At 39.2% G+C, this 20,551-nt stretch overlaps 1 protein-coding gene across 4 annotated transcripts in view; it reads left to right on the plus strand.

The window, feature by feature from the left end:
* Window positions 1-15,880, plus strand: part of SPATS2L (spermatogenesis associated serine rich 2 like) — a 75,930-nt gene extending 60,050 nt beyond the window's left edge. For all 4 annotated transcript variants that reach the window (XM_054277827.1, XM_054277825.1, XM_054277826.1 and 1 more), the window contains 5 exons: window positions 5,558-5,616; window positions 8,987-9,096; window positions 9,621-9,723; window positions 12,521-12,741; window positions 14,536-15,880. In XM_054277827.1, coding sequence (XP_054133802.1) covers window positions 5,558-5,616; window positions 8,987-9,096; window positions 9,621-9,723; window positions 12,521-12,741; window positions 14,536-14,931 — 889 coding nt within the window. In that variant the 3' untranslated portion in view covers window positions 14,932-15,880. The remainder of the gene's footprint in view (window positions 1-5,557; window positions 5,617-8,986; window positions 9,097-9,620; window positions 9,724-12,520; window positions 12,742-14,535) is intronic.
* Window positions 15,881-20,551: the final 4,671 nt, after the last annotated feature.

The raw sequence follows: 20,551 nt of genomic DNA on the forward strand, positions 1-20,551 counted from the left end.
GTAATGTACCAGCTTTTCCTACAAGGTATTTTCTACAATAGATATCTCCTATTACTATAAAGAAAACTAGAAGTATCATTTCTCCAATTACAAAATAGCATGGCTAATCAGTAATCCTGTAACACTTATAATCACCTAGTACAGGTAATTGGGCTTTATATTTACGTTCTCATCACATCATTCTAGCTCTTTGTGCCAGAAGTTTGACAGGGACAGTTCTAGTTTTTGGATTGACGTGCAGAATTCTTTTGTGAAATACACAATTGGATTAGAGATTCTTATCAGTTGTCTTTTCACACTGCCTGTGGGTCAAATATGTTCATGCTAGAAGGGAAATACGTGCAATAAAAAAAGCATAATACTTAAAGGAGAGCTTATCAGGACCATCTCATGAATTTGCATGTAACCTCGGCTCAAATATCTCAGAGACAGTAACAGTGCTAATATCCCTCAAACTTGCTTGGGCTTGTCAGCAGCTTGTCAATCAGCACAGCTTCAAGGAGCTACTGGGGTCTGTTCCAAGGCGTTGACAGAGCAACATCACTGGAGTATGTTGTATTTTTGTTGATGCATAAACTGTCAGGCTCAAACAGTGTCTCACTAATCTCACTCCCTTCCTTGTGAAAAAAGGGTTCAAATTGTACCTCAGTGTTCAGCAGCTCTCCAGCTGAACCAGCCCGCAGAGGATGCTCAGGAAAAATGGCTCTTTTCCCTTCTGGATGAAGAGCCCTGCTGCAGTTATTCCAGATGCCAGAGCTGACACTGTGTTCCTCAGTCTCCAGAAGAACAGTCATTCTCAAACTGGTCACAAAGCTGGTTCAGGGGGAGTAAAGGTTATTAAACATCCCAAGGAGAAAATGGGCATTTTGAGGGGTTTTGGAGGGTTATGAAAGGACTCATTTGAATTATGCTGAAGAGTAATCTCTATGCCATGCAGCTCTGACTTACCTTTGAGAGCTGTGTCAGCATTTCTGCCTCCATGTCAGCTTGGCCTTTTTATTTCCCCATCTCTTCAGGCACAATAGGTTTGTCATAATGCCTAGAAGAGGCAGAAGGAAAGAGAAGATTCTGGTCATCTGGAAACCTTATGATTCTCATCAGTAAAGCTATAAATTAGCCAGTCTGGCAATCTGAAGCAGCTTTTCTTAATAGGCACTAATAACTTTAATCATTTTAGTGGAATTTGGAGGTATTGCAGCTGACTGAAAATATCTTTTCTTTAGCACTATGCAAATACTAGATTTCATGCTGTAAACTAGAGGAAGATTATTTTGTTTCACTAATGTCAGAACAAATTCAGAATTCTGAGTACAAAACTGTGAAATGAGGCAGCCGTCAGCATGATTTGCCCCTATCATTGCTGTGCCAGCAGCTCATTGTAGTTTGGCATTTGCAGCTCTTTTGCCATTGTACACTAGTGTGAACCCTGCCAGCCTCTGTAAGGCCAAGGCATGAGTACTGTTCATTTGGAATAGGGCACTTCTGTTTTTGCCCTCAAAATCCATTCAGCAGAATGATTCCTAGAGCTGCTGTCTCTCCTGCTGCATCTCATAGCTCTATATCACATGCTCTGGCTGTGCCTCATTTGCATGCCCTCTGTGTTAAGCCTCTGCTCTGCCCTCAACAAAATTGTCTCCTTCCTGAGTCCCACTTCAAAATTTCACCTGGATATGAAACTCAAAAGTGCTAAATCCTGTGCTCCAAACTGCAGATACTCACCTGTGGTGAACAGTGATATGGTGCTGATCCTGAAAACGTGAGGGGTAAGAAATGGAAGAATCAGTCCTTTCAGTAGACAGGTGTGGTGAAAGGAGCAGAAAAGGAGGAGATAGTAATGTTACTCTTGTCTTTCTATATCATTAGTCCTAAAGTCATAGAGATAAGGCTCACTTGATTCAGATCTGTCTTGAATCTGATTGGTGAAGGGAGGAATTGAGTCCCAGTGTTTGGTCTACTGCAGCAGGGGACTGATGATTAGGGCATGGATTCAGGTACATTCAAAGTAAGAAGTGGTTCTGAGTTGTGTGTTTGTCACCAGAGTCTCAAATAGTATGTGGAAATATGTTCAGGTGTTGATATTCAGGGTAAGGAGAAGGCATGGCTTCAGCCATGCCTTTCAGATTTTTAGTGCTCAGAGTAATCAGAAAAAATTGACAGGATTATGAACTCTTCAGAACATCAGCTAAAATAGTATGTTCGTGATTTTAATCCCAGTTCCAAACAGCTATAGAAAACCCAAGAGAAACATAACTGGAGAGGAAGGAATTAGCAGAATCTTTTCCCTCAGGTGTCTTTAGATCTGAAATGCATTCTGCTTCTTGCTCTGCTAGAGCTCAAATCTGATCATACCTGATTGTGCAGAAAGTTCCTGTAGCAGTCAGTATCCAGTTCTCCCCAGCACACCAATGGCTGCAGGCTGTGCACTGGAGTGTACCAACTTAATAGAACATTTTAGTGCCAAATGACACTAGGAAGCATTAAAAGAAAATGCTTTCCTGGGAGGTATTGCTGTGCTGAGCTTCAAGCAGGTCTCAATAATGCTTTTGCTGTAATCTAATCACAGTCACTGTATTAAAGCTGAGTACAGTATTTATTCCAGAAAATGCATTAAAAATGTTTGAACTCCTGAGGAGCTGTTCAGTTTGACTGTCAGACCTTCATATGAAAACAGTGTGGGATACTAGCAGGAATGAGAGACAAGATGTGATCCATTGATTTTTTCCACACTGTTCTTGTCCTTTCTCCTTCTATATGTTAGCATTAAGATTTCTCTTTGTATTTGTCATTTGTCTTTTTCCCCCAGGCCAGGGTTTTTTTCCAGTTTTCTGTCTGTTGTTTTCATTTGTTTATAACTTTGATAAATTCTTGTTGGAGGCAGTATTGCTCTGTTTTGCATTTTCTGTTGCTGGTTGGCCTACGACATTTCTAAAGAAACATTAACTTTCCCCATATATGACACATGGCAGTTTATGGTTTCCAATCTGAGAAATGTGGTTGTACGCTTCCAGATGAAAATTAATGTTCCTTTCCTTTAGCCAAGAGAGAGAGCATGTCCTCTGCTGATGTAAATTAGTACAGCTGCATTGTCTTCAGGGAAGGAAAACCTTTTCAAGATCTGTCTGTTAAAGAAACTTAGTTTCTTACATCGACAAAAGCACCAAATGGTTTCTCTGTTGTATTATTCTTTAATTTTTTCCAGTTTTAGTTTTTAACTAGAAAGGAAGTACTCAGGTGGTTGTTCTTTAAATTTATCAGTCCTGTCCTCTACTGCTACATACAAACACTTTCCTAAAATGTTCGTCAGAGATCAAAATGAAACATTAGGAGTGGAAAATTGTCTAGGAACAGGTAAGATTTAACTATAAAATATGATAAATAGAGGAACTGCTATGGCCTATTAAAAGTGGTTTTATTTGGCATCAGAATAAAAAGTTAAGGGCCACGAGTTTACTAAGGATCTGTTGTTGGAGTGCAGAGAGGACAGTCCTGGAAAGAGCTGCACTAAAACACTCTTCTGATAAGCTCTGCTGTTGTGACCTTGTTCCTTGAGTGTTTTCCAGACAAAAGTTTGTTTATATAACCTGTGTAGTGCACTAGGGAGACACTTCAATAACAGAGACAGAAAAAGTAAAAATCTTTAATTTTTTTTTTTAATTTAAGAGAAAGTAGTAAAGATAACTAGATTCTCTTTGGGGAGGATAGAAATAGGTAACTTACAAGACTCGTTTCAGCCACCTGTTGTGAAAGTCAAGGAAGTTTATTAAACCATGTAGTTACAAAAGCTAATTGAAAATAGATTAATTCTGAGAAGCTATGACTATTTAGATTAGCAAGCTGGAGTCATCACCCGTTTATTTGGCATTCAAGTTTAATGCTTGTGCCTGGAGAGTATTGAGTGCCAACTGGAACAATCGTGTCCTTCCATTGTCACTACCTCTTAACTGATTTGCTCTACCGTAAAAAAACCCTGCTGTTTTATTTCCTCTGGTGGATAGGTCACACTAAATTGATCTGGCAGGCTAAAACAATCATTTTAGTCTTGTTTCTGTGTATGAAACAAAAAAAAAAATGTGTTACACTGAGTTTGTGTTGTCTGGCTGCAATCTTTGCCATCAGCCAACCTCTTCTGTCCCTGTTGTTGGCTACTGGGAGGCAGTGTAAAGGTTTCCTCCTCTCCAGGGGGCATGGTAGACTGGGAAAACTCAAGGACTGAAGACTGCAGAGCTTCTGTTGCAAACCTCCTGTGTGAGGTTGGTTGGAAGCTTTCAAGGAAGGATGAATGGCACTTGAACATGTTGTAGCTGGTGAATGTTTGGTTGTCAGCTGTGTGTTTGCCATGTGTTCCCCACACTGCCTGCTCACCAGTCTTTCCCTGCTTTAGTTAAGCACCTGTGAATATTTCTCTAAGTTTCTGTCTCTCTTTATGGTTCACTGAACTCTGCAGGGTCCTCCCGTTCTTGCTAAGGATGTTCTAGACAAATGTTTTGGTTTTAAGTTTTCTATACCGTCTTCCTTCAGTAGAAGCCTGTTCACATGTAGCTCAGTGTCTTCACTGGGTCCAGAAACTAATGTCTAATGTCTGATTTTACTAACAGGGTTGAGAGCCCCACTCTTCCCTTGAGTACGTGCCTAGATCCACTCCTGCTGTCTGACCTACTTTTTGCAATTTCCCCCTCAGCTGCTTGAATTTACTCACTTATGCAAACACAAACACTAACATTGGTGGTGTTTATTAAATGTGAACTTAACTTTAAGAATAACCTAGTGAGAGGAAAACAGAATGGCACACCAGAGCACTGTCCCCTGGAGGGCATTCTGCAGAAACATTATTCCCCTGGACAATGTCACTGTGTTCATAATGGGACCAACTTAGCACATGTCCTGTCTTCTCTCAGCAGACCTACTTGATCAGTTGCACTCTGACAACTTATAGGCACTGTCAGGCATTGCACACCAGGCATTTTTAAAAGGAGAGGGACACAATTCTTTTAGGAAGGCCAGGTAAAAGTGGAAAAACTCCTTCCCAGTCCTGGAGGGAATAGGGGGCAAGGAAGCTGACTTCTATTATGGAGATAGTTCAATGCTTGTTTACATCATAAACCACTTTCTTGTTTACCCTGACATATTTTGCAAAAATATCTCTAAGGAAGAAAAGGAACTCATTCCAGCCATCTTTAATTTTTTTTCATGCTTAGTTTTATGCTGGCACCTAAACTATATTAATCTGGGTAGCAGCAATGGTCTATCTGGCTTAATTAGGAAACAGACTGTTTAGTCATTTGAGGATTGCTGTGTTGAATGAGACTGATTTCCACATCTGTGCAGATATGTGGGAAGGCCAGTGAGATGTTTGTGTAAAGCAGCACTCACTCATTATCACTAATTTTTTGTAGCTGGCTTGCCTAGGTATTTCTTCAGCTTCAATTTTTTAAGTCTTACTCATTTCAAAACTGCCCATTATTTATGCCTGAAGTCTGTATAGTTATAGCTTTTGATTTTGATGGAGTTCTAGCATGAATTAAATAATTATTTTTTTCTGATTTTTTTTCTTTTTTAGCATCGTAGACAAAGAAGTGTCCTTAATGGCAGAAATTGATAAAGTTAAAGAAGAAGCCAGTAAGTAAAAAAAAAATATACACAGGGAGATTTTGGAATACTGTTGAAACAGTTGTTTTGTTTGGCAGAAAATAACATTATCCATTAATTTGGTTAGTAGCATTCCATCATCTTTCACTCTATATGTGTAGTCAAATAAGGCTTTGATGTGCTAGGGTAGTTTCTATGAGGATTGTGCATCAAAATTTCAGTATTATGAAATTAAGGTAAACCAAAAGGTGATAAGGAGTTAGATTTAAATTACTTACTCCTTCTGCTTACATATCAGAGCTTTTTGACCACTCCTTTTTTTTTTCTCTCATTTCTGTGGCTATTCAATTACTTTATTTCCATTTATCAATCACTTTTTGCTTGCTTATATTACCTACATAAGTTAGAATACTGGAATTAGGGAGTAGGTTATTGTGCTGCCTTGCATAGCTTTAAGGGATAGTGATCAAACTTATAAATTAGAAATTTTTTTAGAAATCAAAAAACAGATCTTTACTGCAGTCTGTTTTCTTAATAATCTGTGGGAGTCAATCTGATTCCAGGCTTTTATGTTGTCTTTGGTTTTTGCATTTTTATGTATATATTTTCTGGTAGCAGAGGAGGGGAAGCAAGATGAGCCTTGTATTAGGATGCCACAATGTCTGTCTCAGGGTCCATCCAAGATACAATGTTTGTATTTACCTCCAGAAAATACAGGAGGACATGGTTCAGTAGAGAATGCTAAGCAGAAATTGAAGAGTAACCAAAGCTTTATTAGAATGATACTTTTCCTGGCAGATGAAAATGTCCTCCATAGGAATGCATACAATCCTTTTATTGATTTGTGAATTTAAGGTCCTTCCAAGCAGGGTCACAAATACATTTAACATTCTTGAATGCTTCATCTGCATTTAGAACTCACTTAGTTTACAGAAGTATAACAATTGAAATTTGTTGAAAAAAAATGCTCTAAATTCTCTTCTGCTGTCCAAGTCTCTTGCAGCTGTATATGTGTAGAAACTAGAAGGTACAAAGTTACAATGGCAGAGATTTGCAAAGTTTCTTGTTTTAATATTATTTGCTAATTTTCTGGGAAGAACTTGAAAGAGATGTGAATTTGAAGCTTTGTGTTATTCTGGGAAGGACTTGTGGAGGAATATATATCTGCAGTTTTTGGTTACCTTTGGTTACCAGATACCAGGTAGCCATAATCAGCTACAGAACATGCACTCATTCCCAGGAACACCAATGGCAGCATTCCCACTGATCAGCAGACACAGTTTTAAGCCCTAACTGCACAAACAAATCCACATTTTGGAAATCACTGTCCATGGCTGACGGTTTTATTGGGCCCCTTCATTAATCTTGTCCAGTTATGGGAATTTTTGTAGAAAGTAAAGCTAATTCCTACCTACCAGCACACAGAGTGCTGCATTTGCACGTGGTTTGTTCTGTGTCCATTTCCCTGCCTGCTCCACACATGGCAGCCGATGGCCCAGTGCCTGCATCCAGCAGTGTGGTTTCTGCTGCCTCTCAAGGCTGCTCTAGGCTGTAAAGTGCCTTCAGAAACTTAAGCAAAAAGTTGTTACAGGACTGTAACATGCTCTTTGCTGCACTCAAGGACTGTTTTACAGTGGGTAATCTTATTCTTGCTGTAAACACTAGGAAAAAATCCAAATATGGTAATTTCAGGGGTTTTTTTAAAACATGGGTATTTGGCTGGCATCTCATGGAAATGAATGCCAGTATGAGATGAGATCATATGGTCTGGGTAGTCACTTTAGCAAAGAGAGGATATTGATCTCGGTGAGGAACAGTATTAGCATTACCTAGAATAAGCAGTAAAGCAGAACTATTGGACAAGGTAAGCACCTGGTGAACTGTTCATTTAATGTGGTAAAATTTTCCCACTCTTGTAGACCATATTGTAAAAAAATGAAATAGAAAAGATCAGCTGGAAAGATAGCAGCAGTTCTTAGCATAAGTAATAATGTAGGCACAAATTAACCAGTAGGGCTAAAGGAGCTGTAGCCACCCTCTGCCTTCCCTGCCACGTGTGACACACACTCCTCTACAGCTGCACAGTTTGTTTGCTCCCACATACTGTACAGGTGCAGCTGTGTCTCCCTGTGGCTGCTGGACCATGTTGTACTCAGTGAAACATTGGAACAGGTTTCCCAGAGGAGAGGAGATCCTCATCCCTGGAAGCGTTCAAGGTCAAGCTCTGAGCAACCCCATCTCTTGAAGATGTCCCTGCTGATTGCAGGGGGTTGGACTAGAGACCTTTAAAGGTCACTTCTGGCCCAAACTATTGACTTTACAATGCTTTCAAAAGAAGGTGTTATCTGATTAAACAAATTATAATGGGTTGAGAAACAAACTGTCCACGAAATATCATTATTTCTCACCTTTAAAAACTGCATTAGAAAGTATAGGCTGGTTACATGACTTGTCAAGTGTGCTGTGGAAATTTGTGGACAAAAGAAGGCAAAGAAGCTAAAATTTCTACTGCTGTAATGGAGTCTGTGTCCTTAGGATAATTTACATTAAGTACCTGACTGTATGTGTAAGTTCAAGACAAAAGACTATGATTCTTACTGTTTTACATTTAGATGATGTCTCTCTCCCATAAGTACTGATCCCATCATCCACTTAATCACTTGTTGCTTTTTCTCTGAGTCACCATTTTGGTAATAGTTCGCATATATTTCCACCAAAATTATTATGTCATATTATCTTGTGTACAACTAGACCACTGCTTCATGGTTTATGATTCATCTTTCCCTATAAGAATATAACTACTCACCCCTTGCTTACATAGAATATACAAGACAGCAGTAATGAATATTTACTATTTTTTTCATAAAGATTGTTTGCTTTCAATGCTGCTTTGCTGTTGAAATGGCTAATATATATATTCCATATGCGAAAGCAAAATTGTGATGCCAATGACTTTAACATAAACTGTATATGAACAGGTTTATTTCAGAGGAAGTGAAATTCCCCTCTGTAAATCAAATACAGCATGTCTTCAGAAACAGGCTGGTGACTCAATGTAATGCTTCTTTCAATGTCTCTGGAAGGCTCCCTGTTTTTATGCTTCAAAATAAAGCACTAGAAAACTCAAAACAACACATCTTTGCCCCTGTTCATCTGAATGTTAGAGGATAGTTTTAACTTTGATTTTCTGATAGCTATCCCGTTTTCAGATCTTCTTCAAAATCAGGCAGTTCAGTATAATCAACTTAATCTGTGCAAGTATCATATTGGAAGTCCAGCTGAAGTCAGTGGTCCACGTATTTGTCTCACATGGGATGTACCATCTTAAGGCCCAAAGACTAATAAATTGCAGAGCAGTTTACCTTCCTAGCATTAATGACTGACTGTTGGTATTTGGCAGTGGAAATCCTGACTGCTCGGCAGAAGAAAGCAGAGGAGCTGAAGAGACTGGCAGACCTAGCCAGTCAGATGGCTGAAGCACAACTCTCTGAACTCAGGGCTGAAATTAAGGTCAGGCATTCACTTCTGCTTGGGTATTTTAGCCACTTGCAGAAATGCCAAGGAAGAGTTGTCACATTAACGTGCCCAGGCTGTTTATTCCTGCTATGGGCTGAGGGGTAAATAGCTTTCCATAGGGAAAGTGTAGCTTCTTAAAGCATTGTAACACTTCTGAGCAGTGTGCAGATGCTATCAGAGAAGTGTAAGCTATCCCCTCATACAGGTAGCAGTGGGGAGTTTTGTTGTTTGTTTATCATTTAGACTTAGCAAGTAAACCTGATAGCATCAGTAATCAAACATACATTCTCTGCTGAAATGAAGTTCCACTTCCCAGGTGTGGGAGTGAGCCACCCATCTGGAGATGTAATTTGGTGAGGATGGGAAAATACTTGGTTCTGCACAGAGATCTTGTGAACAGGGCAGGGTCAAGGATTTATTGAGCCTTAAGGTGAACTTAAGTATTGATTGGTTCTTTTACCATCCATACAGTCTTTTGCTCAGAATGTGAATCACTGTTAACATGTCTGTTTTTGCAGCACTTTGTGAGTGAGCGGAAATATGATGAAGAGCTGGGCAGGTCTGCCCGATTTTCCTGTGATACAGAGCAGCTGAAGACCCAGATTCAGCTCTGTGGAGAAAGTAAGTGCTGATGATCCCTCTGACTGAGTTTCTCAGAGTATATTTGTTCAGCAGAGCTGACAGCACATGTGCTGCCAGTGTGTGAGTGTGCAGCAAGCCCAGTATGAGTGGTGTCTCTGGATGCAGCAGGACTGCTGAACCCACACAAGTCAGCAGTTTGCAACATGTTAGACTCACTGTGCCTGGGCTGCACACTCCATCTGCAGGTGCACAGTGCCATCTTTGTCAGAGATTTCCAGGTATTAGTCAGATCAGTTGGAGTTTTCAATCTAAACAGGATCCCAACTCTAGGGAATAAACTAATTCAGTAATTTATAAATAAATAGTAAATTGGAAGCTTCTGTGTGTGAGCATAATGTAATAAGACCAATTCAGATCTCTCCTGCTAAGAAGTAACTCCCCAGCTTTTTAACAGTATTCACTGGGTTTTTCAGGAGCCATCTAGCATCCCAAATCATAGAATCACTAAGGTTGGACTGATCCCACCTTGGTACAACCTCCTTTTAGGTACTTGTAGAGAGCAGTGAGGTCTCCCCTCAGCCTCTTTTTCTCCAAGCTTCTCTTTCTAAATCATCTGCCCTTCTGCTTGGAAATTTAGGTTCACATTTTTTCCTTCAAGTATCATGTCCCTGTTGCAAAATAGGAGCCTATTTCTTGTCTCTGTCATGCTTTTTTCCCCCTAAAACAAAGTAAATTATATAAGGCTTTGCCCAGTACATTACCATGTCCTTTGTTATTCCATTCAGGAGAAAACTGGTAAAACAATACTGAACAAGTGCATCTTGGTAGCAGGAAAATAATGAATGTTTTCAAGTAGTTCCTGAAAGTAGAAAACAGAGAAAGTACTACACAGTCTGCCAATACAAGCTTCTGATTGCACAGCTAAAGAACTGACTGCTTGGAGGCATAACCAGTTTAACTCATTAGACCGTAAGAATTGCTTTTGCAGAACACTTTGAAGTTCCATCTAACCCCACATCCTGTCTCTCAGTGAAACCAACCCAGGATGTTTCACAGGAAGACATAAACTTCCCAGTAATGCATCTAATTGTTTACAGTCACCTCATAGATCCTAATAGCCTGAAGCATAAGAGATTGAAAATTCCATAAAGATTATCCTGACTAATAATACCACAGCTGCTATTGATACAACCATAGACTATTTTTTAAAACTCACTGAACTACTTTCCTAAATAACTTCCAGCTGCAGTTAATTCTGCAAGTTAATTATTTATACCTCATTTCAGTAAAGCATTACATAAGCATAGTTTGATGCAAGCCTGTTTAAATCAGGTCAGTGAAGTCAGAAAAGCAGCTATTATCAGGGGAGCAGCGTCATCCTAGAAATGACTGATAGTGCACTGAGTGTCTGAAGAACTTTGCTCATACCTGCCCTCAGTGACCTTAGATGGGCAATTTGTGATGACTGGTGTCTTTTCAGTACAAAAGACGTTTCTCTTAGCATCATCTCTCAATGAGACCCATACCCTGTTAGAAGCTGCAAATACCCCTCAAACAAGAGATTATACAAAGACTGTAGTTGAGAACAGCCACTCTTAACAGCCACTCTTAAGGGCTTTAACAAAAGCAATAACCAAACCTACAGAACTTGTGCAAAGGAAGGAATGTTCTAGCATGAAGAGATCATAGACAGCATATACTCAAAATAAAGGACAGGAAGAAACAAAAATAATTGGATTGACATATATCAGAACACCTAGTATCCTTTCCTTGTACATCTTTTTTGTTAAAAATAGATTTTTATGCTGAGCATCTGGATTTTTATATGGGCTTCCATGTGCAGCAGTCTGTTTTAGATGAGAGAGAATTAATAGAATTCAGGGGTGGTTGGCCTCACTGAATTCAGGAGAGAAAATTCAGTTCAATGTGCAGATCATTGCATTATTTTTCTGAAGAGGACACCTAGTGGGAGAAGTAGCTGTTGGTGTAAGTGAATAAGATCCTCAGAAAACCTAACAGATGATGCTTAGTTACTAAAATGATTCCTCATCTTATTTCTCTGTACTAGAAGGGAAAAAATAGAAATACCTCTTAGATAAAAACAACAGGTGTCTCTCTGGAGTGAGCCTCAAATTTGTCATCTGTACCAGAAAGAACCAGAAAAATTCCATAATCAGAAAAATCAGGAGAGCAAATTAAGATCAAGAACTTCGTTAGCCTCAGAATCCTCTTCGAGACTGCTTGGGGGCCATTTCACAAAGGCAGCTTGAAGAAATGCAGAGAGGAATCAAGGATATTTTGGGCGCATTTCATATCCAAACATGACAGTGCTTAGTAAATTAGGCAATCTCAAAAAACTGAGAAGTAGAGAGTAGAAATATACTGAGATGCTCAGTAGTGGTTCCTGATGGTGCAGACTGCTGTTGTCTGCATAAAGTGGGTTAGTGCATTGCATTCAGTTCCAGTTTTTTTATAGATACCCATGATATAGAAGAATCTTTTTTACCTATTTCCTTTAGAGAGGAATAAGTCAAGTTCTCTTGGATGGCAAAAGCCTGGCCTTCTGCCAGGCTTCTTCCAGTTTTAGTGCAGTGCCACCACACTGGCTCTTTTATCTCCAGAAATGCTTTGCAGTGAGGCAGATTTACAGTTGTAGAACACTATAGCCTGACTCCAGCCAAGTTACTTCAATAGTTAGCTTAAGTTAGCTTACTTCATTACTCAAAGTGAGACTGAAACAGTGCTTCCAAAATTAACTGTAAGCAGGGTAAGAATACAGCCTTCTGTTTAGATGGTGATCATTTAACTGATAACACATAATCCCCTTTTTTTACAGTTTCTCACCCAAAGAACAACTATTCCTCAAGAACACCATGTAGTTTACTGCTGTCTTCAATGACCTCACATGCAACAACTGGCAAGCAAAATATGCACAACCGAAAGTCCTCTAGTAATGCCAAGAACTCTGATAATAAAACAGCCAGCAGTAAAGTACAAAGTCATCCTTCTTCCAATCCTACAGAATCTTCCTCTCAAGGAATCCCAACAAATAAGCAGGTAACATGTCAAATCAGCCATGAACTGAACTAAATTATTTCAAAACTTTCAGAAAAATACAGCATTGAAAGTTGTTGATACAAAATCAAATAGAGGTTGGTGGTCTATATTTAATTAATAATTTTTGAAGATAGTAAGCATATATTTTCCAGCTTCATTTTCAAGTCAGTGTGAACATACAAAGTAGAAATAGCATATGAGTAAAGACAAGACAGCTGTCTGTTTAGAAGTATCTAGTGGCAGTAATAGAGTGAAAAAGAAAACCCCTCCATTTTAGCTAAGTAGTATGGAGGATAAACATGTAGTCCTTGACAAATTATTACATACACTTTGAAAGCAGAATCTTTGCTTAAATGCCAGGCTTAAAAGGATATTATTTCAGAAGCTCTATAATACAGGTTATAGTATTCTGCTATATTAGTAGTATTATTTTATAAATATAGGATTCATATATGAATTATATTTTGTTGTAATAGTTCTTAGGTAAAGCTGCTGCTAAAGTTGGTCTGAACTTTGTCCTAGTAGGGATTTTAGGCTCAAGTAAATGCCTGGAGAGAAATGTAAGACAGTGCATAATGTCAGAGCATGTATGGAATCACCTGTCCTGTCAGGCATGCGAATAAGAGTAATTCAGCCACTTCCCACTAAGAATCAAAGCATCCTCTGAGCAAAAATATCACAATGGACGTGTCTTCCAGAATGAGGATTCTTCACTTGACTTCAGTGTACATGTGACATGTCTGTTCTTCCTGCAGTCACACTGCAGTACTTGTACAATGCTTTACTAGGAAAGCAATAGTCATTGTTTTGGAAGAAGTCAGTATTAAGTTCTTCAGTACTTCTTAACTGCTCAGAGAATCCTAGAGTATCCTGAGTCCCACTCCTGGCCCTGCACAAGATACCCCAAGAATCCCACCATGTGCCTCAGAGCATTGTCCAACCACTTCTTGAGCTCTGTCAGGGTTGATGCTATGACCCCTTTCCTGGAGAGCCTGTTCCAATGCAGCCATGCTCTGGGTAAAGAACTTCTCCCTGATACACAACCTAAACCTCCCCTTACCCAGCTTCAGGCCATTCCCTCTGGTCCTGTCACTGGTCACTATGGAGCAGAGATCAGTGCCTGCCCCTCCTCTTCCCCTCACAGGAAGTTGTGACTGCAGAGAGGTCTCCTCCAGGCTGAGCAGACCAAGTGACCTCAGCCACTCCTCACACGGCTTCTCCTCAAGGCTCTTCACCACCTTCCTGACTCTCCTTTGGACACTGTCTAATAGTTTCATGTCTTTCCTATATCATGGCACCCAGAACCGCACACAGCACTTGAGATGAGGCTGCCCCAGTGCAGAGCAGAGCAGGACAATCCCCTCCCTTGCCCAGCTGCAGATGCTGTGCCTTATACCCCCCAGGACATGCTTGGCCCTCCTGGCTGCCAAGGCATTTCTGATTCATATTTAACTTCTCTTGACCAGAACCTGCAGATCCCTTTTCTCAACAACTGCTGTTGAGATGTCTAGAATTTCATCCCCTTTTCTGTATTCTCTTGAATCATGGCAGATTTTAATTTGGCATCAGTGACGAACCTGCCATCTGTATCTCCAGGCTACTCAGATGTAGTAGGGTACTCATAGTTCTGGTTAGAGGTATTATAAAGAGACTCTGGTAACAACTAAAACTTTTTTGTGTTCTCCCTCTCCTGTTCCTTCCTAACAGTAACACTGTTAATTTTGACTGCAGTGTTTCTTGGCTTGTTGGAAGGATTCAGACAACCTAACAGTTATCTGATTTTTTTCTGGGTAGAATGGGCCTTCTAGCCAGAGACGGAGATTCAACTCACAGCACCAAAACATGCGGCTCAATGGATCTCATAAGTCACAAGGTGCCAGTAATGAGGCAGATCAAAATACCAAGAGTGGTTCCAGGCCTGAACACAGAAGACAGCAGCATAACAGCTTTCGATCTAAAAATAAAGGAGCTCTGAAAAATCAAGAGCAGTCTACAACTGCAAGGACCACAGAGAATGCGACACATTCGGAGAAGTCCCGACGGAAGCACCACACACCGGACACCGCAGAGCACAGGCCTTTCCAAGGCAGCGCTGGCAGAGCGTCACAATGCAATTTGTGTCCTGCAAGGATGGAGGTCTCTGCTGATGCCACTGTTCTTTCAGTGCCAGCTGTGACTTTGGTGGCTTAAAATGTCACAGTGATGGCAGGCAGAGAAATTCAATCTCTTCATTTTAGTTTGTTGCTCGGAAAGCTTGTTGGTGAAGAAAATAAGTCAGAACATAGTCTTTTAAATCTTTTGCTGCTTAAAACTTGTTGGTATCTTTATTACTACTAATTATCAAAATTAAATCATACTTTCAAGGCTTTCCCCAATATGTTCGCATTTATTTTGTCATGACTGTATGGAATCTTACCAAAACAGCATTTACTTCTTAGAAAAATGAAATCTAGATTGGAAAGATAAATTGGTAATTAAATTCATAATAGCAAAAACATGTTGTAGATATGTGGTTATACCAGTCAACATTATTATTTCATAGAAGAGTCTGTGTTAGAAGGATCCCAGGAAGTCTGTATGCTATGGTCTGCAGTGAAATCAAATAATCTTGTAGAATTTTTCAGCAAATCTCTATACACTTCTTTCTTTCTGTGCGTGTATACATGTACATGCATGCACACTGTATACACACAGAGTATTGTTCTATACAAGAAGAGTTGAAAAAGCAGTTAATTTGATTTTAGCTTATTATTCCATAATCTGAGATCTTTAAATTCAAGTATAAATTGTATTAAATGTATTACATATTGGTATTTTTCATGGACAAACTATTTTTATGAGGCTGAGGAACTATGCTCATTTAAGTTTGGAATGTATATAGTAATGGCTATTCAGATGCACAGCCCTGTTCTCCATCCTTATCAGCCACTTTTCTATGACTAGTTGGATTTATTTTTTGCATATGAAAAGTTGCAGGTCTTCTAGACTTGAATTCAAATTATTTTTCTATATTTTTGCTGTAGGAACCATCTGTCCATAACAAGAGCTATGACTAATAAATTACTTAGTCTTTATGTTCTGATTCTGTATTTCAGAAAACCTGTTTCTTCCAAATAATTAAAATCTTCTTTCTAAAATACTCTGGTGTTTGCTGCTTTGCAGTTCCTAACCTGTGCTCTTACTCAAATTGTATTTGCGTAGTGGAAGTGGTATCCATGGGAGGCTTTCAGCTGAGTTTGGACTGGACTAAGGCTTTTGCTTCTAGCTTGATTCTAATGCCGCAGCCTTGCCATGAGAACCACCTCCATGCTGAGCACATTTTACAGGAAGTTACTGTTTAACATTGTAAGGTGTCAGAATCCAAAGCTGGCGTCAAGTGACCTGTTGGCCTAAGTGTCAGAATCAGAAAGGTGTTAAAGGTCAGTAAGAGCAGGAGGACACTTAAGTAGCTTTAAAAGTTTACACCTAGGTGATTGTTCACTATTGCTTTTTACAACTTCCTCTGCCTAATTTCTGTTCTCTGACTGTACACTTCCTTAGTACTGACTGGATTATTCCCTTCTGGGGCCTTTGAAAAATAATCTCCAAGGGAAGAGTGAAGTGCATTCCCATATTTTTCTTTTTCTTTATATGCATATACAGTGTCCCACATGTGAATATTGGTAAAACCTGATTTTAAAAGGCCAGTAACTCATTGTCATCTGCAAGAGTGGTGAAAGAAAAATAAACGTGTTGGTAGACACTGGCTTTCTTAGCCCTGCAAGCACTGCTATTATCCTAGTTAATTACCTATCACACTTTTAAGCTGAATGTTTTGGAGTAGATGGAACTGAAATTCCAGAATCTCTGTTGTGCATACCCATCAGATAGGTAGCTTTTCAAAATTTATCTGCTGCGTCACAGTTTTTAATTATTTACAGTTTATCTACAGTTTCACTGTAACCTCACTCTAAGAGATTTAATTATAAATTTTATGCAGATATTACACAGGAACTTCTTATCTATACCTAAGCTGTGAAATGTGTCTCTTCTTGTAATCCTTCCTAAAAAAAAGAAAATCTAACTTAGCTGTAATAACATTTATTCCTTCCTTATAGCTTCTACATTTGATTTTTGCATTATTGAAAGTTACTTTATTCCTTAAGTCAGTTTATCACAAGTGACCTTCTGCAGATAAATAAATAAAATCTGTAACATAAGTCATAACTCAGCACAACAGGACCGTCTTGTGCTCTTCAGTACCAGCCAAGCTTTGATGTACTGGAGGCTCAGTACAGAAAGATCCAGGACTAACAGGTGAGAGATGGCATTTCTCTTTTCTCTGATGATACAGAGACATGTTTTTTGTTAAAGAGCTGTGTGTGGGTTTGGTAAGGCTGTAGAGAGGGCTGCTTGTGGGCATGCTGCAGTTTTAGCACACCAAGTTTTGTCTAGTGTCTGCACTGGTTTGGGAAGGTGACTGCACTCTGGAACTGTGTCAGACTCTTCATCTTTCATTTCATGGGTTTCTGTATACTTGGAATTATATCTGCCCATTTAATGGTAGTTACAAGTAGCCAAAAGCTCTTGGGCTCATCTTCAACAAAACTGGTTTTATCTTCTCATTGCAGAGACAACTACCTGCAATTCTCCTTTTAAGGGACTTGTTGAGGGGCAGTAAAGGAATTTGTGGCAGGACAAGGCTTCCCTTCCAGGCCAGTCCTCTTTTATATAAAAGTCCCCTCAATTAGCAAAGCAAATACAGCTGTTTGGCCTCACTCAAACACAAACATGGAATTCCCACTGCACTTAGTGCACTTCCAGGAACGGAAACACATCTTAAGGAGGCAGTATTTTAAAGTAGGTTGAATCTATTTATCTTTTGTGTAAGATTAAATTCAGTGTAAGGACAGAACCCAGCAAAATAAAGATCTGCATACACAGCTGGAAAACTAAAAAGTGAAGGTAACTTAATGCAGTCAAGCTCTTTGGAAAACTTACATTAGTTAACCATGTTTGGGAAAAAAGAAAAGATAAAAAACCCTGCATTTAATGTGCTTGAAAATGTCTCCTTTAAAGAAAACCTAATTATTCTGGAATTGGAATAACTTGCTGAACACTTCTTTTTTAACATGATCTCTGCTGTAATGATTTATAATTTCACAAAGATTTAAAGTAAACCATTGTCACACCACTTGGCAGTGCATCTAGTTCCAGTCACCATGAAAGTTAATGCTATCCATCTATCATAAAATGCTTCAATATCACTCTTAGCAGTTAATCAAAAGTGATCACGATTCTGTGATATAAAAAACATGTTGGAAGTGCCTACTTAGATGAGTTAAAAGGCCATATTAGCACCTCATCCCATTGAAAATAAACAAGTCATTCTTTCTTTACCTTCTTCACCACAGCCACTTTCTCATTTCATCTACTGAAATTCAAGGGGGTTGGTTTTTATTCATTTAACCACAAGCTAGTATGTCCACGACAAAGAGAAGACTCATTAATGCTGCTGTAATGCAAATGGCACAAATGTTACTTGAAAAATACTGTACTACCAAAATAATTAAGTAAACACTGAGGTAGTACAAACTCAAAGTCCTGTAGGAATGTTCTCAATGCTTTTTCTTGTATGCCTTTTATTACTTAAATTATATTCTCTGATTCCATGTTTATAGAAGCTTTCTAAATTCAAAAGTTGAAAGAAATCAGCTTTAGACAGCCTTGTAAAAATATTTTAAGGTGCATGGTAAAGTGCTCAGATATTGAATAAATAGTGAAGTAGAAATCACACAGAAGTATTAAAAACTGCTTTTCAGTCAGATTATTATGAAAAATAAATTTCACAAATTTAGTCTCAAATGATCAAAGAATACTAGAGTACATGATGTTAGTATCCTTCAATAATTTCTACTTTGTCCTTTGTTCAGTGAAACTTTTTTTGTTGAGATAGGAAGAGCCTTGGGATTGTTGATCTTCAGGTTTATTTTTAAAGAAAAAACACCAGCTTAAATAATCTAAAGGTCAGCTGGTCTTCCATATACACACCAATAGCAGAAAATTATAGTGCTTTACACCTTTATAGTCACTACTGTTTATGGCAAAATGTCTCATGTTAATACAGAAAAATTTGGGGCTTTTTACTTGTGCAAATTATGTTTTAAGTCCTTATGGTTGGAAGCAAAACCTGAAAATGTGATGGCTTTAATGTTCTAGCAAATAAAACATTTAAAGAACCCTTCTGTAATTCTAATAGTCTCAGGAATTTTAAGAACTTGCTTTTTGGCAATGTTCTTAAAGACAGCTGTATTTACTGTGCTGGAGAAGCAAAAGTAGTCATAAAAACAGCAAAAAAAACCCGGCACCCAACTCTTAGCAAGGGTACAAAACAAAGCCAGGTTTTGTTCACTGATTTAAACAGCTAAAAGGGCTCTTGAAAATCAACAATCCAAACTTGCCTTTCCTCTTCTGATAGAAACATACAGCAGCTCTTTGTTTCAGTATCATTACTCAACATTTGCCCTGCTACAAGAATGTCTCCACCAGCCTGCACGAGGAGAAGGAGGGAGGCTTTTTCTTTAAACCACGGCATTTTGACCTCAACTTCTGTGCTTTGCTGCACACAAGTTGAGGTCGTGCCCTCCTGATCTGAAAGGACCTGCAGAAGGACATGGAAGGCCAGGTGTAACTCAGACCCTGCAGCCCCAGAAAAGCCATCCCCTAGCAGTGTGACACAAAATGCCACAGCTGCACCAGCCTCGCCCCAGTGGCAGATCACAGCACAGTATTGTGTGTGTCTGTAAATGGGTGTCTCTCCAGAGAGAGCAGCCTTGTTACTCACACAGCACACTTCTTCCCTTCCTGTGTTTCTGAATTTTCTCTCACTGTACAAGCACAGGTGATCCCTTGCATTGCTAGTAAGAGCAAAAATGGTGATTTACCCTCACCAGAAGTGCCAGTAAGTGCATTCAACTTCTGGTGCTCTCTGCAGCACGCATATGTTGTACACTTGTGGCAAACTTCTATCTAATAAAAGCTACTTACTTTTCTTCCCTTTCTTCCCCCTTCCCCCCTTTAAAGGTACAAACTGAGGTTCACTGTAGTTAAAATTGATAAAGAGGTTTTCTTTTATGCTGTGCAAGTACTCACAGTACAGCGCCACGAAATACAAATGGGAGTTACTGGAATGTTAAGCTGCATGTGCTTGAGTGATTTTTTTATCCATTTTTCTTCCTCCCTTACCAACATCTAAAAATATCTAGAAATAAAGCAGAAAACACATTTCAGTGCTCTTAAAACAATTTCTTCCTGTGCTTTTCATTATCTTTTTCAGCACAATTTTCTACCTCATCTTGAATAAAGAATCACATGAGATAATGACCTCTTCTTCAACCATATAATGTAGAGCTGTCCAGTCTATCAGACTGAGTCAAACACTACCCCCTTTATCATTCTTAAGGATAATACTTTCTGCTAATACAGCTGGTTCTTTCTTGTTTAGCACTGCAGAAATTTCAGCACAGTCCTGTTCACTTGTTTTACTGGATGCAGAAGGTGGTGGCTGAGATGGTGTCTCAAGAAAAGCAGAATCCTTTTCACCTTCACTGCACGGTTGTTCACAGGCTTCTTACTCCCTGCAGCTGGAGTGGCATTTGGCTCAGTGGCCCATTGCCAGCACTCTGCCTTCCTCAGGGAGCCTGGGACTTGCTGGGCACTGCTGTGCACGTTGTGGATTGGTTTGAGAAACTTCTTTGTGCAGCATCAGACTTTCACTATGGGGTCATATAAGAATTGCTGCAGAATGTGAAGCATTGCAAGCAGCTATCTT

The sequence above is a fragment of the Melozone crissalis genome, unplaced genomic scaffold (genome assembly GCF_028551555.1).
Source record: "Melozone crissalis strain CALT ecotype California unplaced genomic scaffold, PUWL_Pcris_2 ptg000023l_1, whole genome shotgun sequence".
Taxonomy (NCBI): domain Eukaryota; kingdom Metazoa; phylum Chordata; class Aves; order Passeriformes; family Passerellidae; genus Melozone; species Melozone crissalis.